This window comes from Columba livia, chromosome 13, assembly GCF_036013475.1.
Source record: "Columba livia isolate bColLiv1 breed racing homer chromosome 13, bColLiv1.pat.W.v2, whole genome shotgun sequence".
NCBI classification, from domain to species: Eukaryota; Metazoa; Chordata; class Aves; order Columbiformes; family Columbidae; genus Columba; species Columba livia.
In genome coordinates this window covers 6,854,432-6,881,125 of record NC_088614.1, presented here as the reverse complement: position 1 = coordinate 6,881,125, position 26,694 = coordinate 6,854,432, and the positions used below count along the sequence as shown (strand labels likewise).

At 40.1% G+C, this 26,694-nt stretch overlaps 2 protein-coding genes across 20 annotated transcripts in view; both read left to right on the top strand.

The window, feature by feature from the left end:
• BANP (BTG3 associated nuclear protein) overlaps positions 1–18,022 on the top strand; it is a 131,621-nt gene extending 113,599 nt beyond the window's left edge. For 3 of the 12 annotated variants that reach the window (XM_065028808.1, XM_065028803.1, XM_065028800.1), the window contains 2 exons: positions 12,212–12,355; positions 15,012–18,022. In XM_065028808.1, coding sequence (XP_064884880.1) covers positions 12,212–12,355; positions 15,012–15,083 — 216 coding nt within the window. In that variant the 3' untranslated portion in view covers positions 15,084–18,022. Of the gene's footprint in view, positions 1–12,211; positions 12,356–12,869 lie in introns of those variants that run through there. The other 9 variants (XM_065028804.1, XM_065028801.1, XM_065028809.1 and 6 more) reach the window with 4 other exon arrangements.
• Positions 18,023–18,029: 7 nt separating this feature from the next.
• The window catches only part of ZNF469 (zinc finger protein 469), a 240,008-nt gene continuing 231,343 nt past the window's right edge, over positions 18,030–26,694 (top strand). For 3 of the 8 annotated variants that reach the window (XM_065028762.1, XM_065028758.1, XM_065028763.1), the window contains exon 1: positions 18,235–25,644. The gene's annotated coding sequence lies outside the window, so the exon portion shown is untranslated. Of the gene's footprint in view, positions 18,151–18,234; positions 25,645–26,694 lie in introns of those variants that run through there. The other 5 variants (XM_065028765.1, XM_065028766.1, XM_065028764.1 and 2 more) reach the window with 5 other exon arrangements.

Genomic DNA, 26,694 nt, shown 5'->3' with positions numbered 1-26,694 from the left:
TCATATGTGGGAAAAAAGCAGCATTCACAGGTAAATAAAAGCAAAGTATCAGAGGGAATAGTCGGTAAGCTATAAATGTTCTGCAGTCTTGAGTCTGTTTTACCCTTTTCTTCTTTCCTTTGCTTTTATCTTTTTGCTGTGGCAAATGCTTGAATATGTCGGTACCAGGAGAAGAACAGGTTTCTAAGAAAAGAAAGAAATTGTAAATGTAAGAGGAAATATTTCCAAAATTCCCTTATTAACTGTGAATTCAGGGCCCAAGTCTCCCACAGTTAATGAGCTGCAGTAATTAAGGTCATTCAGGGTGCCCGTCTTAATGATCTTGTTTTGCTGGAGTTTTACACGTTGAATTTTTCAGAAGAAAGTTGTATGTTCTGTATTAGATTTTTTTATGAGCACATACTATATGGAATCTTTATATTAATAGCATCTTGGCTTTTTCGATTCCCAAGACAGTCTCAGAAACCTTGTGAGGGCTGCAAAGCTGGTTTAGAAGTGCTGTTATTTGTATCAGGACCAGATCTGATCAAGTCCAAGTGGTTTTGTTTCAGTTTTTGTTGGTTTTGTTGTATTTTTTTTTTCCTAAAACTCTGAACCCATTTTAAGCCTTCATGCATCTCTATGAGAAGGGCCAGAGTCAGACTCAGACTGGAGGATATAAAGTTATTGTGTGAATAACAAAACGTAAGGCAAAATAATTCATGCATTAATGGGCTGCAAGGAGGAATAACCTTTCCCGACACTTCTTTAAACTCCTTCAGTAACGTTTTAGAAACTGCTTTGGAACTCAGCTCCCTGTTTTCTGTGCTCACCTCTGAGCAGCCTTCACAACAACATTATCAGGTTGTCACTTGTATTGCTGCACGGTTTTGGTTTATGTTTTGGCCATCAAAACTGCCAAAATAAGATAATTTTAGATACAAGCTTATTCTGTAGATTCAGCTTGTTTTCTTCAGCAGTTTCCTCTATGCACTCCAGTGGCCTTAGTTTCCTACCAATTAAAAATGTTGTTAGCAGATATTTGTACTTTCCACAGACTAGAAAGAAGTTTGGAGTTGGTCGGGTCAAGCAGCCGGGGGAACGTTCCTGCATCACACTGCTGTCAGACGGTTTGATAATTCCCTTCTGATGTTAGGAGAAAACCACATTTTAAATGTCTTTGCTTTTAAAAACTCACGTTTTGATTGTAAAAACAAGTAATTTTAACCTTTTAAAAGCAAGATTTTATGCCGCTCTGGTGAGCTTTAGCTCTCGTTTCCACTTGTGTGGCCACACACGTGCACGGTGCCTGGGTTGGGGCGTGATTTTTTTTCCCCTTCATTGATACAAACTTTTTGATACGTGGGTAGATCGTTACTCGAGTTGAACTTAATGCATACAAGTATTACTGAACAAAAATATGTGCTTCTAGCATTTATTTTAGGTTATATGCTAGTTTTACATTATCCCAGCTGGGTATTAAACTGAGTTACAGAACTGGCAGCATGTTGGGGAAAACCAGATGTGTACTCTAAGAAAACAATAGTTTTGGGTCCAGAGCTTTCATTGAAGTCTGCTTTAAATTCACACTCCATATCCCTCTCCCTTTTCTTATAAAAAAACAAAATAAAAATTGAGGGTTGTTCAAAAATGCATTTTAAAAAATCCAAATGATGATCGGAAAGTTTAAGATGTATGGAAACACGATCTGGACGCGGCTTCAGAAAGTAAAGACCTTTGGCTGGCCTTCGGCTCAGCTGGTAGCGAAATGTGATTGCAGATTTCAGTTCAACCACGGGCCATTAATGTCTGGAAGCTCCGCACAGGTGAAACTTCCAGCTCTACAGCAAAGAAATGGAGGATTCGGAGACCGTGTTACTGATGGATGCGTCCTGTAATTTCATCCCGAAGTAATCGTGGGTTTTGCTGAAGTGGAAAGTGAACGCACGTGCTAAGCGAATGGGCGAATAAATGGCGGCACGTGCCGATAAATGCACAAAACCTTGGGGAAGCAGCGAGGCTGGGGCTCCTGAAGGGGAAAATTGCCCTGACAACAGAAATATGGTGAAGTTGAATTCCCAGGGGAGAACAGGCACTTGACTACTGTGCCAATTGTTTTCCACCCCCAAAACAATCATTTGAATGATTTATACCTGTTATGTTTAGAATGGCTTGATACAGTTTTCTAAGCAAATGCAGGAAGTGGAGGGGACAAACAATCACTGATTATTCTTCTTTGCTTCATTATTTTCTGTACTATTAGTTTCTCTGGAAATGCTTTCCCATGCAGAACTTTGTGTCTTAGGCCAACACGTGTAAGCAAAAACAAAATTTTGAAAATCATTACCAATCTTGTGTTCTCAACGTGGAATGTAACTGGCAGTTCACATTTTTAAGAATTTATATAATTCTTACATGTCAGGTTACTGGCTCCAACTTGAGAAAAATAAAGGAGGAAATTAATTCAATAGCCAGGAGTTCATTTGCAAAATTGGGCAAAGATCATTTGCAGTACCGTAACATGTAGAACACGACTTAGTCAAGCAAACTGACGCTCTGTTAGGATTCATTTTCATTATATGACTCTAAATTAGAGGAGGCATGTTTGCATCATTGCAAAGGCTGGTGGGGAAGAAGCACCAATTCCCCAGCTCTTCTCAGGGTATTGGAAACATTTGTCCGCTTAGCGCGTTGACTAAAGGGAAAGCACATGTGAAATCATGTTACTGAGAAGCTTCTGATGGAGAAGCTGAGTTGATACGATACGGCTTCGTGTGGAGAAAAGTATTTATATAACTGATGTCTTATCTGTGAGCTTTGATGAAAATCGCAGGATGGTGATTTGTGGGAGTCTGACGTTATTAAATTTGTCAAAATGATGATAGTTTTAAAAATGACAGCGGATATATGTAAGAACATCCGCCTTAATGAAAGAAATGAATCATTTTTCCTAATTGCTTTTGTTTGAGAGCTATTGTCTGAAAATGTTTCTGACATGAAACATAAGATTTTCTGAGGTGGAACATAATATATAGCTTCTAATATACATTACATCTGCTTTTAGTTTTGGTCATCATTGGAACACACTGAGCAGTTTACAATGACACTGGCCTTTGCAGTGCGAGTAATTTAAATGAAGTAGATAAAACTTCTGTTATTTTGGATTGGTTTTACATGAACTTTGCTTGTAGATAAAAGCCAAGATTAGAGATACATTTGGGTACTTCAGTTCTCTTACTACCGTTATCCCGTAACCTTTTGTCCAGGTATTTGGAGAAGTCCAGGTGTTCTTGCCGTATGTTTTTAATTCTAAACCCCAGCCATTTCATATGTGTATTTCTGGCCTAAATTCTGGAGTGCAGAAATGTATATACCCTGCTCTGATGTGACTAGAAAAAAACTAAGAGCAAAACTAAAGACAGAAACTTCCACCTTCTGGATTCCTGTCTATGCAAATCAAAGAGCATCTTCCCTTAGGTCCTGGGTTTGTTAAAGGGGAAAAAATGAGGGTTTGAATCTGCTTTTTAACTTCTGTCAAGTTTATATTTCTTTTTTTTTTTCCCCTTTCTGGAATTTTTTTCTGGAATTCTGTCTATTTTTTGGTGCAAATTTCTGTAAGAAACTTATTAATGCGATTCAGGTAATTCTCAGGAGTACTGCTTGCTTATTTAAGTGTTCTTTAATTGACAAGTACTGGCTTATAACTTTCTCCAACTCTTGATTTATAGTCCAGGCACAGTTACATTAACTCGGCTCTGTGGTTGTTCCTACCATTTTTCTTCTGTTTTCCTTTTGTAGCCATTATGCACTTCTGATACTGATTGATATAAATTGAGCTGATGACATCATTTCGTAATTAAAGTGCAGGAGGTAATATATTAATTTTCTTTTCCTTAGGACTTTTCCTGAACATTGCAACACTAGAACTTTTCTGGTCCTCTGTGTATTAAAGGCTCATGCTGTTGTCGCATGTGCTTTTTTTTCCCATCCATATTTCTCCTATTTAATAGGATCCTGCAGTGTACGGTAGGAGCAGTGTTTTGTTACCCTGGCAACAAGAGCCAAACTTTCAGATGTTATTTTGCTAGTATTAAAAAAAAAAATAATCACTGCCAGTTATGATGTAAACATTTGCAGTTCCCTCCAAATGTATTTTCTTTCTGGAATCAAAGTAAAATCACCATTCCGAGGGGAAACTGATAAATAGGTTTAGGCGTTTTTAAGCAAAATAACAGCTGTGCGTGATTCTGGTAGATCCTCGGTGATCTGGTCTTACTATTAATGTTTTTAAGTGGCATATTTACTACGAGCCTCATCAGAGGAGATGCACCCTCTCAGCAGCACCAACCGTCCAAGTTTTCTGGTTATTTATGAAAAGTTACAAAGTTATTTATGAAAAGACTCAACGCTGTTTCTGCTGAAATCGCCTGAAGTCTTTAGCAGAATTTTGTAGTAAATGCAGAAAGTACTTGAGCATTTATCTTGACCTTTTGTCTTCAGCGTAACTAATCCCATCAGGAATTTGAGGCTGGGACCAGCAGGGTGACATTTAAAGCCGTGTTTACATTTATTAGGCTAGCGGGGACTTGTCACATAAAACTGTAAAGGAAGACGGTCTTTAGGACGGATCTTGGCTTGGTTATGTCACAACAAAAAGTTTCCCACCAGCAGATGCCGTGTGAGTCACCATTTATTATTCACTCGGATAACCTTTAGTGGAGCTGGTCAGTCGGAGTCTGGGTCACTCGTGTCCGACTCGTTTCGTGAGCTTTTGCCCTCGGCAGCCGCAGCTTAGGCCGATTTCTCTGACTCTGTAGCGTTTTTCTGTGAACCATCCAGCCATTTCTTAATAGCACTCAGTTTGATGTTGAATAAAACCCAAAAATAACATTCTGTTGGGAAAAAAAGCCCCAAGCATTTAATCCGAAGTCGTCTGTAGTATTGCTCAAAATAATGAATTATCATAGAGAGATTTAATTGTCTGCTCTTGAAAAACCTTTCTTTTGGAAACAATTCCATTAATTTTATTGTATTTGCGGCGAACAGTAAGACATTTCATCACAAAATGTTGCAGTTGCACAGATTTGAATAATCGTAGCCGTTCTTAGACTGAGTTAACTCGAAAGATTTTGCAAGCTATAACAAAATGTCGAGGGCTGAGTTGAGCTGAAAAGCTTAGTTATACATTTCTGGTTTTTCGTCTTTCTCGTCAGAAGGTTATTAGGATATATGAAATAATTTTGGGTGGGTTGGTGACCTGGCAGTCACATCTCCAGGTGCGTCCGTGTAGCTCATATGATGTAAAACATTGGTTCACCAGCAAAGAGATGGATGAAGCAGGGCCTTGGCCTCAGAGGAGAAGGTGCCCACAGAATACCAAAACTACCTAATTTAGGGAACTCTGGCAGGTGAAGGTTCCCCACCTTTTGTGCAATAACTGACATTAAACTGTAGGTTATGGTCTGGGAAATGCAACGTCTGAGAAGAGCTGTCGTTTAACCACAACCTTGTTTTGAGAAGTTTCCCTCGGTGGATGATTTATTAAGAGTATCTTCATACAAAAGATGAGTCAGATGTACAATACAGATTTCCTTACAAGCTTCATCCTTCCAAATAGCCCATTTAATTTGATACAGTGAATTTAGATGAGGTAACTCTTCTTTCCGTAACCAAGTCATTTTTACTGAAATTACATCTGCCGTTGAACTGCCAATTAATTATAATGAAGTTTTGCACATGTGCGGGTTTAAAGCGTATTTGGAAGTCTGGCTTTTGTTTTGGTGTATTTTTCATCATTTTGTAGGGCCTGAGCCCATCTCTGCTTGAAGTCAAAGGAAGGTCAGCGCTTGGCTTCCAGAGGATGGGACCCCGAAGTCTGTTGGGACAACACTCTTTGGTTTGTTATCTGTTGGTGCTGGTGCATCCACCACTGTCCATGTACCAGTAATTAATAATACCTGTGATACTGAGTTAAAAAATACCACCGATGTACATGTGGACTACTTAGAGAAGGATTTCATATAATCTCCTTGTATTTAGATCACTTGATACAAAGCTTGATTTAGGTTTTTATTCCTTCGTAATTAACTTTATGTCCCTTTCAGACAGTATAACAGTTCACAGATAAAGTTTTAATTACACTGATTACCCTTTTGTGTTTAATACCAACCACTTGTCAGAGGAGCTGTTGGTCTCTTGAGGGACCTTCAACTTGTCCTGTAAGAGCTGAAAATGGGGGAGACTTTTAACTTTTGGTTTTAGGTGTTCACTTAAATTTAGGCTGCAACATTTCGCCTCTAGAGAGGCTGGGAGTCTCGTGGCTTTTCCATACGTTACGTGTTTTTAAATATGTGGAAAAACATGGGTCAGATTCCTTATTTTAGTTGGACTGTGTTTAGTGCGGAGCGACAGTGAGAGCGGATCCTCTTTTAAAGAAAAAGACAACATGAACTGTATTATGATTTATTTATTTTCTATGCTGTATATTTCTCCAGTTCATTTACCAAATTAGATGTGAACACTTTTCAAAGACCCCAGAATATTTATTTGTAAAAGTATTTATTTTTATTTTTTTTTCAAAAAAGCTCGTACAGGGGATGTTACCAAAGACCAGGAATGTCCACCACGCTTTTCAATCTTCCTGCAGTTCCACACGCCTCATTTTTCTTCACTCAGGACCTGTTACAACATTTTGCTGATGGCTCCATAAAACCACAGTGCTGGAAAATCTCGGTGGCTTTGTTGAGTGGATTTAGTCTTCCGAGTCTGAGCCTTTCTCCTTGGGCTTCGCTGGAACAGAGGTTTTCAGCTGCGAGGTGGAAGGTCTCGGTGAGACGCAGATGGTTTGAATACGCTAAGCCGCAATTTGCCGTCACTTATCTGGCTCAATCCAAGCGAGGTAGCCAGAAAAATGGCTATTTTTGCGAAGTTTGTTTAAGTAACCGCAAGAGCTGCAGTTTGTGTTCCTCCAGGTTTCATAATCGAATCTCAGAGTAGACGTTACCGAGTGGAACCGCGCTGGGGGACGCGCTCAAAGTAAAAGCAGATGAGATGGTTTATTATTTGTTACGCGAGGAAATAACGCCGCTGATAAAAATGTACTGTGGAATGATCCTTTTCGTTTTTCCGCGCTCTGTAAAGCTGAAATCGGTTTCGCTTTTCATGCTTTTTAGTTTGGGGAATTTAAAGGAGGTGCTCTGGGTTATATGACTCTGTAGGGGTGTTAGTTAATGAAGTTTTGACAGATTTAAGGTCACATTTTGCACGGTTCAATTCAACGCACTTAGAAATACACAGCAGGGAGAGTTCCTCTCTCTGTGAACTCCTATATATTAGACTTTTATATACGCTGAATTTATTTTTGTATTGGCACGTTTTATGTAAGGAATAAATAGCAAATTTAGATACAAGTTGTTGTTGGAGTAAGGAAAGGACTCTCAGTAACGCTTTACAAACTAGATAATTAATTTCAGAATGTTACCCTAATCTTTAAGAGCAGTGGATCTTTTTTATATTGTTTCCAGTTATCTTAGGTCAAACATACTTTTCTTTTAAGAGAAACATGTTGGGACATTAACAGAAATATATTACCTTAACGTTACCAAGCTTCTTGCCGTGTCATTTTCAGCAAATACCTTATCGTACAACACTACAATATTTGAGGACACGTATCTTACTCAAGTGGAAAAGGACTTAATATCTCAATCTTTGCTTTGGCATCAGTTGCTTTTATATTTTGGTGTCTGGGCACAGACATTGTGAGGAGTGTGTTTTTAATTCAATAAGTATGCCCAGCTTAGTGTAGGGTAATTAGCTAAGAATTAAAACATGTTCACATACTTAATGTGAATCAGCATTATTTTATTAAAAATGGGCTTGTTTTTGTAAGCTGGATTGACTTGCTTTATATTTGGAACATGCTGTTAGATCATTTGAAAGTTCAGCCCTATAGCAAATGATTGAAGCTGGTGTTAAATTTATTCAAACGAATTTAGTTGATATATTGCAAAAAGTAATTTTAGGCCTCCCAATTTACGTTTTTCTGGGGTTTCCCCACAAATATCTTTGACTAATGCTATTCAGTATTTTAATCAAATGCATGACAGCAAATGAATAATTAATGAGATGTAAATGGAAGAGTAATTAAATGCTAAATAATGAAAGTAACAGGTCATTTTAACACACTGACCTAGATTACTAGATATGATTGACTCAACTTGCCTTTTAATAAAGCTAGATGCAAAGCAATGTATTTTTCTAAGAACAAATATTCTGGAATTATTTTATTAGACCAGGGGAGATCTGGTGGCCAGCTCAATAGTATAAAATATGCTCTTTCACATCCAAAAGCTTTTTCTGCAGGGAATAATGAGAAGACAGGAGATGGGGCAGCGTGGGAGATGTTCTGTCAACTGGAGTATTTAAAATAACGACAGGATGGCCTCTAAAAGATGGGTTATATTTCAAAAAGCAGCTGTGCTTTTCATGGAAGTTGCTTAGTGCAAGGGTCTTTAACTTACGGTATGTAAGACAATCTAGGTAATGATCAGACCTTTTGTAACAGTAAAATAGAAAAGCCTGTGAATTTCTGGAAAAGCTCTGGATATGAACGGTTATTGGAGTACATGTTATGGTCTAGGTGGGTTTTTCTCTTGTGGTGGTGCTGCTAATAATGAAATGATAATCAGAACAAGTTCAGCCTGAAAAGAAGACATTATTTTGCAAAAAAAAAAGAGTGGTATATATCTTGGCTTTTTGCTTTCCCTTAGTGTGATCTTAGTAGTTTGAGTCAGAAATACAGCAGCCATAAGAATGCATCTTAAAAAGAAGAGAGGCCTCGTATTTTGGTGGTTTCTGCTTAAAAAAGGGTTGCCAATAAATGCTGGGAAGGACGGGTAACATCTTCCATGTGCTCACTGGTACCTCTGCTTCTCATCACTAGTTATTTAAAGAGAAAAGCTGCAGATACTCTCTGTAGCACTGCGAGCCATCTGTCTGCCTTATCTTTTTGGAAGAAGAACTTCCAGTCTTTTATTGCTGTTCATATTTTGAAAAAGTTGGGAAGATAAAACTTAGTCCTTAAAACTGCCTGGTAATTCTGTCAAAATACTTGCTGCTTAATTTTAAATACAGCGTAGCAAATATGCAGCAATATGTAGTGATCCTTGGCCCGTATTGTCAGCTGTGTGTTTGTTCCGGAGAATTACAAGTTGAACATGAATTTTATTTTTATTTTATTCTTTTATTTCTATGCAAAGAGAGCATATAATGAGGCGAAATGCATTCTTACTTTATATGCATATGGGATGGATAAATGCAGCACAAGGGTTACCATGGTTTTCAATTAATGCTGCTTGATATTAGTGTGAAGACAACTGCTGCTCAGAGAACAGCTGGGTCAGTCCGTCCTTTACTGCCACTACCTAATATAGTGTCAATACTTTAATTTTATTGGAACTGGGCTGTAAAATCGCCAAAATAACTTTGTATCAGCGGCCATCAGACATGAGTTTTTCAATACAGTTGATCTTGGTTAAATTGAACCAGGGACTTAAAGAGGAAAGGGTGGAAAGTAGATGGTGTTATCCATTTTCCTTTAGAGTTTATTATCCTCCATAGTGGACTTGTTTCTGAGTGTTGGGGCCTGCTCTGCTTCATCGAGTGAAATGAAGAACTACAAAAGATAATCTTATGGGAGAAAATCCTGTGGGTTGTTCTGTTTGCGGTTGGTTGGTTGGGTTTTCTTCCAGCTCCATTCTTTTGGCATTGCCTGGTCCAGTTTCCTTACTAAATGCCAAGATGATAGAGACTTGGATTAGTCTGGGCCTCTGACGTTGTCAAGGAACTCATTAATTTCTGATACTAAAAAGCTTTGTGTTCTGGGCCTAAATACAGTGTCCATTTGCCCAGGTAAACTTACCTGTAAATCCACTACATGGCTGTATTCACGTAGTTTTGCCGTCAATGGTGAATGCCAGTTTAGGAGAATGATAAACAGATATTTTCTTTTTTTTTTTTTTAATTTTATGGGAATCATTTAAACCCATAAGCACCCTCACACTTTTGGGCCCAAACTGTCCTTTTATTATAGCAGTGGTTTAGCTAGAGCCTTTCACTGACATCTTCCCTTTTTCCCATGCACAACTCGTTTCTTCTGTGCAACATTTACTGAAATAGTTGCTTCCTGGCCATAAGTGTCACAGGATTTTCAGATGTGAACCTTTTATAAACAACCAGTCTTTCAGTGATTCAGAAAAAAATGTCATCTTTTATTGCATTCCTGCAGTGGAAGTGGAAAGAAATGCTGGAAAAAAGACACAAAAAATCCCAATGTCTGTTGCTTGTGAGCTTTTTATAGGTAGGCAAACATATGTGCTTGCCTAGATTAATAAAAAAGCTCCCAACGGTAGCAAGAATGCATTTGAGAAGGCTTGATGTGGCAAGACCAGCCTGAGGAAAGGATGGGTTTGGTAAATAAAGTTCAGCTATCCCAAACCAGGTACCTATTTTTGAAGGTTGGGGTCTAGAGAAAAGTTGTAAATTATGGGCTTCTAGAAGAGTAATTCTCAGTGATAAGTAAAATCAGCAGAGGACTTGATATTAATTGAGCCATGGTTGGAAACTATGGATAATTTTGGAAGAAGCGGAGGGAAAACCTATTACATTTTATTTATTTATTTTTATTTAATTTTATTTCCTGCCCTGGCAGTTGAATGTTAAATGGGAACTATTAGTTATGGGCTAAAATGATCTTTAAATGGAAAGGAAAGGAGCAGAGAAAGTGGCTGGTTTTCATTATTAATACTAATTTTATGAGCGTGTTTTGTATGGCAAACGTCTCACTGAAGAAGGGATGAAAAATAGAAATCAGGACCTTCAGGCTCAGTAGCTTGAATTTGTATTTGTCTGAAGGTGTTAGGGAACATTTTCTTATCCCAAAAGGTGATGGGAACAGTGAGGGAATGGGCTTTTTAGTCTTGCTTTTTAGTTTAGGCAAAAGTTGTCTTCCCCAGAAACGTGACAGTCCTTGAGGCAACAAGCTTTGGGACATCGAGGTTTGCCAGGTCACAAAGTGTGCTTGAGAATATTGGTGGGCATCTTCAAATCCATATATCTCAAAAATACTCTCCAGTATCTTACAGGTATTTGCTGAAGTGTTCTGATTTCTCTAGAGAAACATTTTTCACTAGGTTTTCTGGTTGGGGAGACTCTGATGTGGTTCCGACTCTATGTATCATATAGTTCCAAAATAAATACCGCCGGATGAGAGAATCTTGCTGATTCCTATAAAAACAAAATGCAGCATCCTTTTGCAGTTTCACTACATCTCAGAACACCCAAGGTCCCCATCCAACCCTGACAACACCCCTAAAGGTCATTGATGGGGGTCACCTCCTTTTGCCTCCCACACTCGCCGGAGAAATTCTGCTCTGCCCACCCATGGCCACCCACCTGCACATCAGCTGAGAAATCAAACTTGCTTAAGAAAAACCTGGGTTGAGAATGTTATTTTTGTTCTTTGCTCTCTTTCCTTCATTTGAAAGATGTCTTTTGTTCGTCGCAGTTCAAACACCATGGTTTAAAAATACACTGGTCATGGCGTGTAGGAATTAAAACTAAAGATGTGTATTTTAGCTGAATTTAAAAAATGCAGTTGTGGAGTTGTCGTTTATATACAGGCATTTTGTTTTGATTTGTGTTTCAAGAAGTAAATTTAGTTTAAACACATTTTGAAGCAAGCACTTTTAGATGGATCAACTCTTCTTCAGTTTTTGAAGACTTACAGTCTCCACCAGTCAGATGCAGGTGGAGCATCAATTAACAGTAATTCTTAAATCTACACCTTAATATGCAACAGGAATAGAAACATTCCTGTAAGGGATCGTCAGAGGTTGAAGGAGCATCTTGGGTCTGTAAGAGCGTTACCCGGCGATCCTGTTGTGTGCCGTTGATGTTATCGCTCTCGTCGTGTCTAAGTCTGTCCCACTTTGAATAATCAGCAACAGAATAATGAATCTCAGAAGGCAAAATGCAGTGAGCATCTAGCATGGGAATCTTCCCATGTGCGCACCACGTCCTCTCGGAAACCCACATGATTTAAAGCAACTGTTACCCATAGATGAGTTTCCCTGTGTTGCTTCTTAACGCTCTTTGGTTTTGCATCTGTTTTGAGTTAGGCGGTTCATGATGCATTTCTGCCTGTGTTTACCGGGGTTTCTGGGTTGCGTTGCAGGTGTTGCAGGGCGCACAGCTGATCGCGGTGGCTTCTGCAGAGCCCACCTCAGGGGGCGTCGATGGGTCCCCGCTCCAGGGGAGCGACATCCAGGTCCAGTACGTGCAGCTGACCCCGGTGACAGACCACTCTGCGGCTAATCAAGTACGTATATGTATCTTTTTGCCGTTTGAACATACTTAACTTGATTTAAACATCTGTCAGGTGAACCATATATCTATTCGCAAATGCTACAGACCCATTGCATTCATCATCTTGTTTCCAAACTGTAAAAAAAAGAATCATCTGTAATAAGAAACATCATTTTGTTAAAGGTATAAATGGTCTTTGCCTATTCCTGTTTCTGTGTTGTTGCTCAATGCCTCTAGAGAATAGTTATTTTGGTCATCATTGTTTTTGTGCATCCTTGAAGGCTGAGAGCCACGTTAAAGGACAGGGCAAAAAACTCACTTGGAATCTATCCGAAAAGTATTTTTCAGACTGAGGTTTCTCTTAAAAATCTTATTCCCTTTCTGACAGCAGTTTTCCAGTTATTTTGATCAACAGCCTGGATTTCCCGCAGGAGTCGCAATGTTAGCAATTTTAAGTGAACGCTTGATCCTCTTGGTTACAGTGGAATAATTATCTTTTTTATTTTATTTTTTTCTTTTTCAATCAGTTTGAGCAGTCACGTATCTGAGCCCAGGAAAAGTTTCTCATCAGCTCGAAGCTGCGACTGGTGACAACACAAGAACGCTGACTTAAAACAGTTGTCAGAAGCTTTTCTGAAAGCAGTTACACATTCTTCTGTGAACCCCACTTAGTCAGCTCCTTTTCTAGAGAACACCAAATGCTTGTGAAAAATAAGCTGTTGCTTGCTGGCCAAAACTTAATGGTATCCTTAGCAGCCAATATTAGCGTGGATTTTTGTCCCATACATATGTAGTTTAGTAGAGAATTCTGATCTGGCTACAAACTCACTGTCAAAATATTTTTCCCTCTTTTCCAGGCTCGTTTCTGCACTAACCTTCTCAATGTTTTATTCATAGTCACTTTTAATAGTAAGCTCAACAATAAGAGTGTTGCTACAGGGACTGTGCCTTATTTCTTGTAAAATCCCGAGTAGTGCTGGTCACATGCAATTAATAAAACAAGTAGGCACCAGGTAGCGAGAGGTGGTTTTGTGCTGCTCTCCTCACTCCAGGCCTGGGAAATTCTCCAGTTCACCTCCCGTGGATTTATTTCGCAGGTCTGTTCCTCATGCCCGTTCTCCCTTCTCAGCCACCCCCTCCCATGGGCAGGAGGTTACAGAATTCGGTTCTAGACACGGGCACCCATCTCCCACCCAGCTGGCAGCCACCGGAGGAATTCCTCTTCTCTTCACCGTGTTAGCCTTTAATACTGTGGTTAACCACAGAGATGTATACAAAGCTGAAGAGAAGCAGAACAGGAATGCGAAATGAGAAGAGTATGAAAGTAAAAACAGACGAGACTAAAAATAAGTTTGCCATAAATATTTCCTCAGTTTACACAAGCTGAAAACTAAGGATCCGTTAGTGAATTGGAGAAACCCACTTGGTATTGGCGTTAGTCTGAGTTATGTGGATAGTCCAGTAGCTTTTTTTGGCTAAAATGATGGATAGTCCTACTCATCTTAGATCTGTTATCTGAAGGGGAGACCTTGCGAGAGAGCCTGTAATGATACTTTCATCTGTTTTCATAGGGTTCTTTAGAATCGTGGGCTCACAGAACGGTTTGTGTTGAAGGGACGTTCCCAGCTCCCCCAGTGCCCCCCCTGCCATGAGCAGGGACATCTTCACCAGCTCAGGTTGCTCAGAGCCCCGTCCAGCCTGGCCTGGGATGTCTCCAGGGATGGTTCATCCACCACCTCTCTGGCCAACCTGGGCCAGGCTCTCACCACCCTCAGGGGCAACGATTTCTTCCTCATGTCCAGCCTGAATCTCCCTCCTTTAGTTTAAAACCATCACCCCTTGTCCTGTCACAACAGGCCCTGCTGAAAAACTCTGTCTCCATCTTTATTATCAGCCCCTTTTAAGTACTTTGTCAAGGTACTGAGATAGTCTCAGTGATTTGAATCAATTTATCAATCAAAGCTTATAAAAGCAAAGTCTGTTATCCACCTGGCTTGGATGTTGTGCCCCACATAAATTCCCTGTTTGAAACGCCACAAACGTGAGTTTATTTGATGTCTGAAAACAAGACACCAGTTTTCTGACCCTTTTTCTGGGAAGAAATTGCACAGGCAGGGCTGAGGCTGTTGGAAATTAATCCCTTCCTGGCTGCAGCTGGAGCTGAGACTTAGTATCTTCAGTGTATTCATGCACAATTTTGTATTTGCAGATTAACTGTAGACAAAAGCATTAATAACTTGGATTCTAAAAGTCTTCTAGTGACCCTAAACCACGTATGTAAACACAAAATATTAATATATGAACAATGCTGTGCTGGCATAAAACTGCAAATGCATCTGTGGAGGGAGGTAACGCCTGAAATCAGATTCATTTTGGGGATTTAGGTTGGGTCGACTTGTTTTCATGTCTCAATAGTATTGTTACTTATAGCAGCTTGCAAAATGTATAAATACAGAACGTGGTGATGGCAGAGAATATTTGGATTAATTCTGCGCTCAAATTCATATGCCGGTGGTAAATTTTGTTCTATTTGGGAAAAAACATAATGCCAAACCTAAAAGGTGCTTCTAATCTCTTTGGACAGTCTTCTGCTTCCAGTCTGAATGCAGGATAAATATCCAGTATTGCTGTTTTTGCTATTATTTGATAATTATATTACTTCCATACAGTTTTCATCTGATGGCAAAGAAAACTTTGATCACCTCAAAACTTACCTGCTGCCAAATTTAGGAATCCGTTAGAAATTTTCACCACTTTGGCACTAATTTATTGGACATGTAAGTAAACACCAAATTACCTATAAAGGAAAAAAAAATCTTGTATCTGTGTGCAACTATTGGCAACATGGCAGAGAGGCAAACAGAAATAATTCGACAACAAAACCTTAATTGAGGAGCAATGCTTTATAATTTTGAACCTCCGGTATTTTCATTGGAACAAATAAGTGGTGACCACATGTCGAGGGTCTAGATAGCGGGGTGACAATAAAACCCTGGCAGATGTATTGTTAACCTCCTCTCCCCCCCCGACTTTCCCCTTTTGTCCCTCCCTCTTCCCCTTTCCCACTCAGGAAAGGCGATCGGGAGGGAAAGAAGGACAGAGAGAAGAGAGTTGGAAAAATTAACAATGTTTTACTGATGCTACTAATAAGAATAGAGAAAATAATACAAAATATACAAAACCAATCTTGAAAGTCTCAGCAACTGCAGAGCCGGCACCTGAAGTCCTGGATTGGACTCTGCAGCCAATCGGAGCTGGATTCAGTCTCTCACTAGGCCTCAGTTCGCAGAGACGACTAGCAAGGTCCTCTCCTAATGTCAGCCATAAGCAGAAGGGAAAAGGCAAAGGACCGAGATCCTCGTGATCTCCCACTTTTATATGAAGTGTTCACGTGAATGGAATGTTATACACAGTTGGTCACTTTCTTGGTCACTTGTTTCTCGTCGCCCCTCTCACGAGATGTCCATTCGTGCTTATCAATAAGTTTGCATTCCATTGCTATGTTTACCAAAAAATGTGTCTGGTTCTCCAGAAAAATGCAGCTAATATGAAGGCTTTAGCTGACAGGCAAAATCACTAAAAGAGAAACTGGTTTTTAACAAAACCAGGACACCGCATGGTAAAACATAAAGGATGGGAAATCTGGTTGTGGATCATCTTGCAGGTACCAGGCTGAGAGCAGAAAACAGCGCTTCAAATAAGACTTTTCCATAACAGAAGCACTGCCACAGAAATAATTCTGTATCCAGGGCATTACATAAAGCATCTATTAGATTAATTTATGGAGGAAAAGTCCATCAAGGGCAGATCTCTGCAATCTGTGGGAGTCTACAGGAAAATATCATTAAACACTTGCCCTTTTCTTTTAGTTTATCTATGTTTGTGATATTGGCTGCTATCAAGGGAAGGCTTACTGGGTGTGATGGACTTTATCCAAGCCAATACGGCTGTTCTTAAATGCTAAAGGTCTTATAGCTCTAGAGATGGAGTTTGTATCATAATCCAGTTTTCCTTACTCCAGCTAACTTAGCTAAAAAGACAGTTTGCTGTGGGATTATCCTTTCACTGTGACTACTGCTGGGCAATAATGCCATGTTTAAGGAGACTTCATTTCAAAGTTTCAGTCAGTTGTGTTCACTCTAATTTTGTTTCATGGAGGACTGGTTTTGCTTGGAAAGTGAGTAGAATCAGGCCTGTAGGAAGAATTTTATTTGAGAAAGAAGTTCACTGTAGTAGCGCTGCTCTCACTTTACACAAAATAGAGAAAGACTGCAGTGGGTAAAGTCAGCGGTTTCAGACCATATCCTGCACCGGCTGGGGAAATTCCCATCACAGGGCAAACAGGTAATTTTACTGTCTTTACCTACAGTAGTTCTGAGACTTCAAACTCTCTTTTCTGTGACCACCCTTGGTGAACTTTCCTTCTATAGCACAGTTCAGCTCCGTATCCCGAGCTGTCGGCCTGTCCGTCGTGTCCTTCCACAGCTTCCGCACGTTGTGCCAGACACGGGGTTTATTTTGTTTCTTTTTTAGAGCTTGTTCTTTTTCTGGGAAGAGAGAATAATTGTTTTCTATTTGCTGTCTTTGTGCCACTCATGATTTTGTGGCTCCTTATTGTGATTTCATTATTCGGCCTCTTTCCAGTCTGAAGGGCATTAGTCTACTTTGTCTTCATATGGACTCTTCATGTTATTTGTGATGCCTTTCTAAGTGTATTCCCATTTCAACTCTGTCATAGAGCTGATATCTGTGCAGATTTTGCACTGGTATATACAATAACTTTATATTAGTATAACATGTTCACATTCCTTTGGCTACACCAATGGGAAGCACTTTTCTATAGTATATACTCATGTCATGTTTCCTTTTGCAGGGCACTGATACCCTTCAATCAGCAATCCAACCAGAAATGCAGATAGAACACGGGGCCATCCAAATTCAGTAAGAGAATCGCAAAAAGCTGCGTCAGCCGAGACGTCCGTGAGCCCCGGTCCGAAGTTAAGTGCTGTAATCGTCGTGCAAGAACACGACTACGGAAATGCCTCTTAGACTCATGGTCCCACCACGAACATCCCCTGCAAAGAGCAGAGCTCTGATGATCTGGTTGTCCTCACCCGGAATAAATCAGAGCCATTCAATTAAATCGAAGCTTCATCGCTGCATCAAGCGAGAATCTGGGCCTGCAGAACAAATACATGGCCTGCACTTAGGTACACTTAAAGAGAAAACAAAAGATTCTTTTGGAAAAAGAGAAAGAAATCTAATGAATCAAAACCATGAGACTAAATTAAATGTTTCATCCTGTTCGTTTCTTCTGTGAAATAAGCCATTTGAATGTCTGCAGATATCTTAGGAAGCGTATTGCTGCTTTGCAATACTTGCTTTACCACATATAGGAAATCAAAAAGCTCAAATATTTTTCACTGTTTAAACAGCTTTTTTTTTATTTGCGATGGTGTTTATAACAAAAATGGAAAATATTTAAAAAAAAAAAAAGAGAAATCCCATAACTGCAAGTATTAGCCTTTTGCTGGTGTTTTCTGTTCAGTGTAATGAAAAATGTATTTGCAGAAGACTAACGATTTTGTTTGTACTGTTGCTTAACTACTTTTCTAGGGGGAAATGCTTTTAAATGCTGTAATTATGCATTTCTAATGAAAAATAAATGTGTATTTATGAATAGTGCAGCTCTAAGTTGCTCTCTGCCTTAGGGATGAATACGGTTTGACTGGACTGTGCTGTAGGAGTGTAGTTCTGGAGCACTTGAAGACAGACGCTCTCTGGCAAGCTCTGCCGGCAAACTGAGAAGTAAGACTAAGTCTATAAGGAAGATATCGAACTTAGATCATGCTATTTAAATTTCCAGTGCGAGAAAAATGTGATAGTTAAGCTTTTGAGTTTGTAAGTCCTATTTTATACAATGAGTTTATGAAATAATTTGTTGAAAATGTGGACAATTCTGCTGAGCTGTCTCCCTTTTAAGTTCCTCCTCCCTCCTTTGTCCAGGTATTTGTGGCAATTCCTCAGCTTGGGATTCATCCATCCAAAGCTGGGCTGCAAAAATCTGCGACCTGGCTTGTTATCCAACCTGCAGCAGGGGGGTGAAATGCCCTCTCCACTGAAACTCATGGGAAATGTGATACCGATGTCACAGAAGCTACATTTTCATATTTGCTAAGCTTGAGTGGAAAGGATAAGTTTGCTATAACCTGGTTATCTTAATGGTGCACATTTTAGAAAAATATAGAGTTTGCTGGGGGAGGTGTTGCTTTGTATTTGTTTTTCAGCTAATTCTGTTATATGGTTATTGTCTATATGTGGCTGATACTGCCTTTAACGTATAATCATAGAATCATTTAGGTTGGAAAAGACCTGTAAGATCATCAGTGAATGAGGCGTAGCCACAAATTCTACATGGTTGAATTCAGGATAACATTTTATTTTTTTGATGAAAGGAAGGGTTAAGCACACCCAGTTTCTGGCCATGTTGTCCCTGGTAAGTGTTATACTTCATGTAAATTCCTACTTCTCCTTAGGATATTTTTTGACGCACAAGTACAATGCAAACTGAACCACAGCTTATTGAATGCAATGTTTGCAACAGGCCAAGAATTTGGCTTCTCTTCAGTTTCTTTTTTTAATAGTGTTTTTCAGACTGGGTGGTGTTTGGAGAGCTTGGCACCCAAACAGAAGCCTAAAAATAAAGCAAGGCCTGTACATTTTAGCATGGCCGTTTAATAATAATTTATCACTTGGGAATGACAGTTGGAAAGCTGGGATGGCAAAGCTGCTGTGTGCTACCACATGCCGCTCTCTTGCTATATTCATAGTGGCCACAGTGTTTTTCTTGTCTTTTTCAGAATATTTTCTTCTTACCCAGCTTTCCTTCCACACCCTGGGCATCTTCTGCTTTCCAGGGGAACACGTGTGCATTTGAACTATAGGGTATTTGTCTTTGTTTGATGGTGCAACTAAGAATTCTGTTCTCTTTGCATTTTTCAGCTCAGGTGCAAGATGAAACTGAGTTCAGGAGAGGTTTCCTTTAGCCGCTAGACTGCTGCATGCTCCAGGCTCTTCTGTTAAAAGCAATTGTAAAGGCGTATCAAACAGTGAAATAGCATTCACTAGATATCAAGAGAATGAAATCTCCTTCGCCAGTGTGGGATGGAGAGTGTACAAATCAATTGAAATAAATAGGTAAGGAGAGCAACTTGTTAAGGCCCCTCCTGTGCATTCAGATGTTACGACTGCATGTTCCTCGAGAGGGGAGTTTTTCTCAGTGTTATGCCAATGTTTCCATTAGTCTGAGCTCTGTCACACTCTGTTTATAGTTCAAAGAGACTTCAACACCGAGCCAGGTATTCCCATGAGGAACCCCCATCCCTGTTCCCCTTCTGTGCATTTTATGTCCTTGGAGGATTTATGTCCTTGTCCAGGGAGGAAATGTCTTCTCTCCAAGAATGTTTTATGTGTTTCCTAGACATCACAGGGTGTGTCACGTACAAATAAGTCGTTCCCGAGAAGACTAATTGAAGAACAAGTCCCCTCCTAGGAAATTCTTGTGACTGTGAGGACTCTGTGAGGTTCTGTGCAAGTGTGAAGAGCACGTTCACACAGAGATTATCGTAGCAATAGCATATCAACGTAACAGTAAGAAATCCTAAATGTATTCCAAGATAAGGAGTTAAAATCTTGCGGGGGTACTGGGGATTTTGCCTGGCTCGGTGTTCACACACATCGGTGTTTGACCATGGATGTAGTTCTGCCCTTTGAGACTGACCATTTCAGCAGGTCAGCTAGAAATGAGTTCTCATTATATCTCCTTTTGTTATTCACAGCTTCTGCCTTTTCAGTAATAAGGTTCGTTCCCCTCAGCGAACCTTCTAACATGCTCAGTTTTAACTTTTTCTTTTCTCCTCATGTTGCTTTTGTCCAAGAGGCAGAGATTGAAAACATATGGCCAAGAGTCTTCGGGGGGACATTTCTTTTAAGGTTAGACTAGGATCACCTGCATATTTTGTTTCTAATTCATCTTGTGACCTGCAGAATACTGTTTAAATGGGTTTGATTTTTGTTTTGTGTAATAATGTTTAGGCATGGAGGCTTTGGGGGGGGAGAGCTTCTGGTTACCCTGCTTGGCCCCGTTGGTTATTTTCGATATTAAGTTCACCAGAGATGGGACCTCACCATTTATCTTGATGTTGTACTGAAATTCTTGACATGTAGTTGTGGCTGCACACGCAGGATGGTGCCATTATCATGACCTCTCAGGTCGTTTTATCTTGAATCCCACCTGAAGGAGCATCCATCTCATGAATCCTTAAAGGCTTCCATGGTCCTGTTGTAAAAACTAATCAAAGTGTTGCGGTTTTTGATGGATTGTACAACTGGAAATTGGTCTAAAAAAAGTGAAGCATGTGGGTTATTTCTTTTCTTTCTTTCATTCCTTGTTAGTTTTGCATATTTTGTCTTGCAAAAAAAAACCTATAAAAAAAGAACGCCCTTCCGTGACTCAAATAAACTGGCATGCTGCATTTTTAAGCATTTCAGTATTGACAGTTTGCCTATAAAGCAAGGAACTCTGGCTAAAATGTGGCTCTAGCGCTTGTCTCCATCGCAGAGATCCTGGCGCATGTTCAGTTGTGCTCTGCTGGGTTGTGCTTTATTATCCGCTTCACGGGACCGCTGTGGAGTTTCGTGGTAGAAAATACAGTGAGAAAACCAATACCTTAAAAAAAAAAATCACTGTAGAATCTCACTCTGCACAAACTTCTGTTGGCAATCAGAATTCCTTCTGAATTCCTAATTATCTAAGTACTGAAAATTCAGGGCCGTAACAATAATTCACCAAAAACTGTTTCCCATTATCGGAACTAAGAACGTTCCTTTCATTCCCTGCAATCCCCAAGCTCTCCCGTAAGCTCTGCTGATTTAGGCGAGTACTCAGCAGTCAAACCTCATTTCCTTGAATAAAGCCGGGAATAAGAAAGTCATTCACTCCCAGTGGTGTTTGGGGTAAACTCAGATTGCATTTAATGCCCCGCTACAAACAGAGACTTGATTTCCCTGCTAAACAAGGTTTGACGTATTTAGAGGTTGTTTTATACCACAGAAAAATAGGAATAATTCCCCGTGCAGTGAGCGGAGATGAAGGCAGAGCTGAAGCAAGAGCTGAAGTGAGCGGGACGCGGTGGCTCATGGGCGGTTTGCCAGGGCAAGGGGTTAACGCTGCTCCTCTTCCAAAAGGTGCCAGGGGATTTTCTGATCAAGTCTTGTTCTTTAGCGTGATAAATTAGATGGAACTCTATGAAGACCTGTTTTTCCTCATCTACAACTTCACGTGCAAGGTTGATTTCAAGAGGAAACGTCTCCTTTGTTTGACTGTTTCGCTGGTTTTTAAACTTACGCAAATTCAATTTTGAAAGCTTTCTCATGTTTGTTTCCTATTCAAATTTTTAAAGTATACATTTTGCAAAGGCAAAATTATATATTTTAGGCAGAAAAATATATTTTTAGGATTTGGGTCATCAACATGGATATTTTTAATTGACTGTCAGACTGGCAAAAGTTTTGTTCTTCCCGTCCCTCAGGTCAGTCTGTGGTTTTGAATGTTTAAGTCAACTGTCGAGTTTCATCTCTATCCTGCAGCTTGGGTTAAGCAGAAGTTAATGTATGTTATATAACCTTCCAGTAAATATTTTATTTCAGGTTTTTCGTACGGGTTAAAGGAAACTTAGCCTGGTTGCTGAACAGATCAGCAAAAGCCTGGATGGAAAGCCGAGTTGAGCCGACGTCTCTCCATGCTACACTGTAAGGACAGGCTGGTCATTGTCCCTCACTATGCCACCATCTGGACATTTATGGTATTCAGTTTGAAAATAATCAATATCCCTGTTTTGCACATCAATTCCCCACTTTTCTTAGGGAATCGCTGGGATTTCTGTTTTCAAGATGCACTTAGGTTTATTTCTCAAACTGTTGAGTGCATCGTATCAGGATCTGAGAACTGAAGCAAGTACATTGGAATCAAAGGGGCTTTTCTCTCTCGTTATTACCACGGGGAATATGTATGTATATTTTAAAGAATTCAATTTTTAATTGATGAACTATATATTAAATTTACCACTGACTTTCTCAGTAAAGGAGAAAAAAATCTGGGAGCTGCCCCACACCATTTGACTAGCTGAAAAGTGCACTTGGCTTGCTTGATGTGTTTGTATATATATGTATATGTGTATATGGCTGTCTTTTTGCTAATTTTCATGGGTTGGCTCACCTCCTACTGCTTTGGTGCTAGAAGTCACTTCTTGCTTCTTCTCACTTCCTTTAGATATTTTTTTTTCAGTTCCCCCATTTCTTATAGCAGTTACTTTTAATCTGTATGAACAACCTAGATCCATTTTACCCCATTGATCTTACCAGAGGAGCTTGGCTGGCCACCTCTAATTAAATAGAAATAAACTGTAAACCCTTGATCTGAATTGCATTTAACAGGGGAAGAAACCAATGAGAATGGTTACAGACATTGCCTGGTGCACAGGGAGGACGTAACTTTATTACTTGGCTTATTCAAGAGCTACAAAAATTGCCACCATTGGAAATGATGTGTCTGCCATTAATTAGTAACATTTTCAGTTTTAGTAACCAAAATTAATTTAGCAAAATGAAACCTTCTTTTGCAAGCACCCAGGTGAATAAACGAGTTGCTGGCGCTGCAAGTTGCACTGAGAACAGCAGCTAAACTTGTAATTTGGCGCCTTTCGTCCCCAAAATGCTTCCATCTCCCTGGTGTCGCAACCCTTCTCTAATAACCCCAGATTGGTAGGATTTAATTAGACACAAACAATGTGCTTTACCTCCCTGTGCCGGCGCGTGTGAACCGCTGAGCTCCTTCCCTGGCCCATCTGCCCTGCAGAGCTGCTCTTATTTAACAGCAATTTTATTACTCAATCCTCCAACTCTCTTAATCCCTCTGCTCTAATGGGCTCTGTGCTCTCATCAGCAAAACCAGAAGGGAAATTTAACAAAAAAAAGCCCAAATGTTCGTAGGAGAGGAGGTGGGAGGAATCAAGGAAAAGATGAGAAACAGTTTGTTGATTTATTTTGAATCCCTTCCTCCCATTTCATTCATTCAGGTTCCTCTCGCTCCTTTCTGCAGTTAAACGTGCAGCCCCGGGAGGTGGTTCACACTCAGAAGTTCTTCATTGTTTGCAATACAATAGTGACAAAACTATTCTACTTTTATCCAAGGGACAGCAGCGTTGGAGGTAGGCAGGGGCAAGGTGAAGGCCTGGGCTTTGCTTTGGATTTTTTAAATTTATTTTCTTCTTTTAATTTTTATAAGCCTTGTATCTTGTTTTATGCCTTACTGTGTTTCTAAATAGATTGTTAGTGTCTGGGGGGGGCGTTACATCTGTTTTGGGTTCTGCCTGCAGTTTCTTTGAGTTCTGTTAAATTGACCATTATAATGAAACTAAGAGATTGGGCACATTCTGTCTCAGAATATTAAAAAAAAAAGGAAAAAACCCATCACATCTCTAATCTTTTCACCTCTGACATTTTCTTGCATTTTCATTGTGTGGGAAAAGCCTGAATGTGCTTCAGTGTTAGTGAAAATAATTTTTTGCTTTTGTTATACTTTCTGTAAGAGGCGGAAGGTATTAATGTTTTCCACCAGAAAATCGACTTTTGTAGGAATATTCCCACAAGGATCTTTGATCTCTGTGCATGTCTGCAGGGACTGACGTGGTTTTCTGCGCTGCTTCCTTTGTTTGAGCAAATGCAACACACTTGGCACTGATAAAGCTCCATAGATAGTAAGTGCTTGAGCAATTTTTGGAAGGTTTGTTGTGGTTTTGCTTTTATTTTGGATTTACCTGCGTCATTTCTCTGATAGTTACTTGGAAGGAGCGCTGAAAACAGATACCTACGTGGAAATACCAAGTGTACACAGCGAAACATCCCGATGACCAACACCATTGTCCATCACTTGCTAGGATGTGAGGAAGGATGGGAAGGAAACTTATGTTTTATCAGTTTATTTTATCTAGAGTAATTGATCTTTCTTAATAGCTGGATTTTGGGGTTTTCGTGTGTCTGAGAGACACAAGGTTTCCTCATGAGGGGGAAATTCAGGAGGAGTTCCCAGGCTGGAGGTGGCAGTTGCTGCCACTGTGCCACTGCTGCCCAAAGTGACTAAACGTGCGGCTCCTGCTCTAAATTACCACCAACCCCCGTTTCATCACAGGGTACGTAGCTTTTTCGTTTCCATTCTCAGTTTTTGTCCTTTACTGTGTCCAGAGAAATACACGATGGCGATGGGGTCTGTGATGTATCTAGGATGCTGGTTCTGGGGAGGAAATGGAAGCTGTAGCATGTGAGTTTTGACTATTAATACAATGACTGTGCTTGAGGTGTGCTACAAACCTTCAGAGCAGGCTAAGCTCCGCTTTTTTCAGGTCTCTCTGTCAGTCTGCACAGACCTGAGCAAGACGATGGCAAATGGACAGTGGCGGATACAGGACTGTCACTTGGGAAGCGTTTGGCTCAGAAATCGGGTGACAGTGGCAGCTCTGTCACCCTGCACAGCCATCCATGGAGCGGGAGAACGTGTTCTCTGTGTCGCAGCTCCTAATGGCTGAGGGTTGAGTTGGGTAAATGTGCATTTTGCTGAGTTGCGACCAGTGACACAGAAAAGCGATCGGTTCTCGTACATAGATGCTTGTTTGTAGCCAACAGTGCAAGTCTAACTAATGAGCGATGCTTCTGTCCATAGGTGGTCTGGGGACCGAGTGAGGTGGGGTGGGTTGATAAAGATCATAAGAATTCAAGACTGAAACAATTTCTTTAAAGAAAAAAAAAAAAAGACTTGAAAATTGTATTCCTTTGAGACCGATTTCTAAGAGTCCATAGTTTAAAAAAATAAATAATAGTTTTAAAAAGCTTTCCTATAGCACAGAGTTAAAAAGCAGAGAGCATCTAAGAAAATACTACTTCTCTTAAAATGCCTGCAGAAGACTGCTCTCTGCAGTCTTCTGGACCCAGGAGGTTTTAGTGGATGTTTACCAGGCACTTCCAGCAGAAGGAGGGTTAAGTACATGAGAAGGGGGTGGAGAGGGAATCCCAGCTTGGAACTTGAGACTTTCCAGCTGAGACAGAAAGATTCAGAGATGCAGACGTAATCATACAGCACTGCAATCAGCTCCTGTGTCAAAAGAAGTCAGGAAAAGCACATAAATAACTCCACAGCCACACTTAATGTAGTGCAGGACATATATCAGTAATGCCACCACTTCCTCCAGGGTGAGTATAGAAAAGCTTCCTGTCTAAACGCTTGCAAAATGGTTTAAATACTTTGAAACGGCTTGGTGTAAACTTCAGAAATGGAGGTAGCTTTGAATTCGAATCATTTGGTACCAAATCAAATAGATACTCTTTTGTCTTAATGCAAGTTTCAGGTTTCCTTGTGAACAGTCTCAAGAAATAAATTAAAGCATAATCTGTGGTGTTTCCTGCTGTAAATTCAAAAGTCCAAATGAGCTGCCGACGGACTGAAAAGCGCACTCATTGAGCAGGAATACAAATGTGCCTGTTTTCTTTAATATACAAATTTGAGCATTTCTGTTTTAATGGCTTAACCCCTTCCAGCTAATTGCTTGGCTTGCTCTAGGCATCTGCCAGCTTCGGCATAGAGCTGAAGGTTTTCAGGTAACCCACGTGTTTAGGACGGGCTTTACTGGAGCCATCGCTTTGAAGCGTCCTCAGTAAATCTGGTTGTAGCTCTACATTTTATTTGTGTGATGTGCAACAGCTTCTAGAATGACTCGGGGGTGTTTGTGGTCAGTCTGCTGGTCTGAAGGATCCCAAGTCTTTTGGTTGATACCGACAGGATGAAGGATGGAAGAGGGAAGAGATGCTGCTGCCTTGCTTCTCACCAGGGCGCGAGGTGGACGCTGATGTGAGGTTACAGATGGCGTGTGATTTATTGCATTATTAACGTTATTATTACCAGTCTTTGTGGAATGGTTCTTGGTTAAACTGCTCGAGTTCATAAACGGTTTCACGCTGTGCTTTGTGTGTATGTGTTTGTAAAATGCCTGTTTTCCATTACAAAGCTGGGAGATAAACTGAGATGACAGTCACATTTTCCTAACATAAATTTCTCCCTTTCTCAATCCTCCTTGGAAACCATAAATTTCAGCAGCGTGTCTCTGTGCTCCAGACATCAAAAAGCCACGTTCGGGCAGCCGGATTTACAAGCCCTCTGTTTTCCTTGGTCAAGTCCTTTGCAAAAGAACAGATAGACATCCAGATGATAACAGAAAGCTGGGAAGGGAAGCGGAGTTAGAGGAG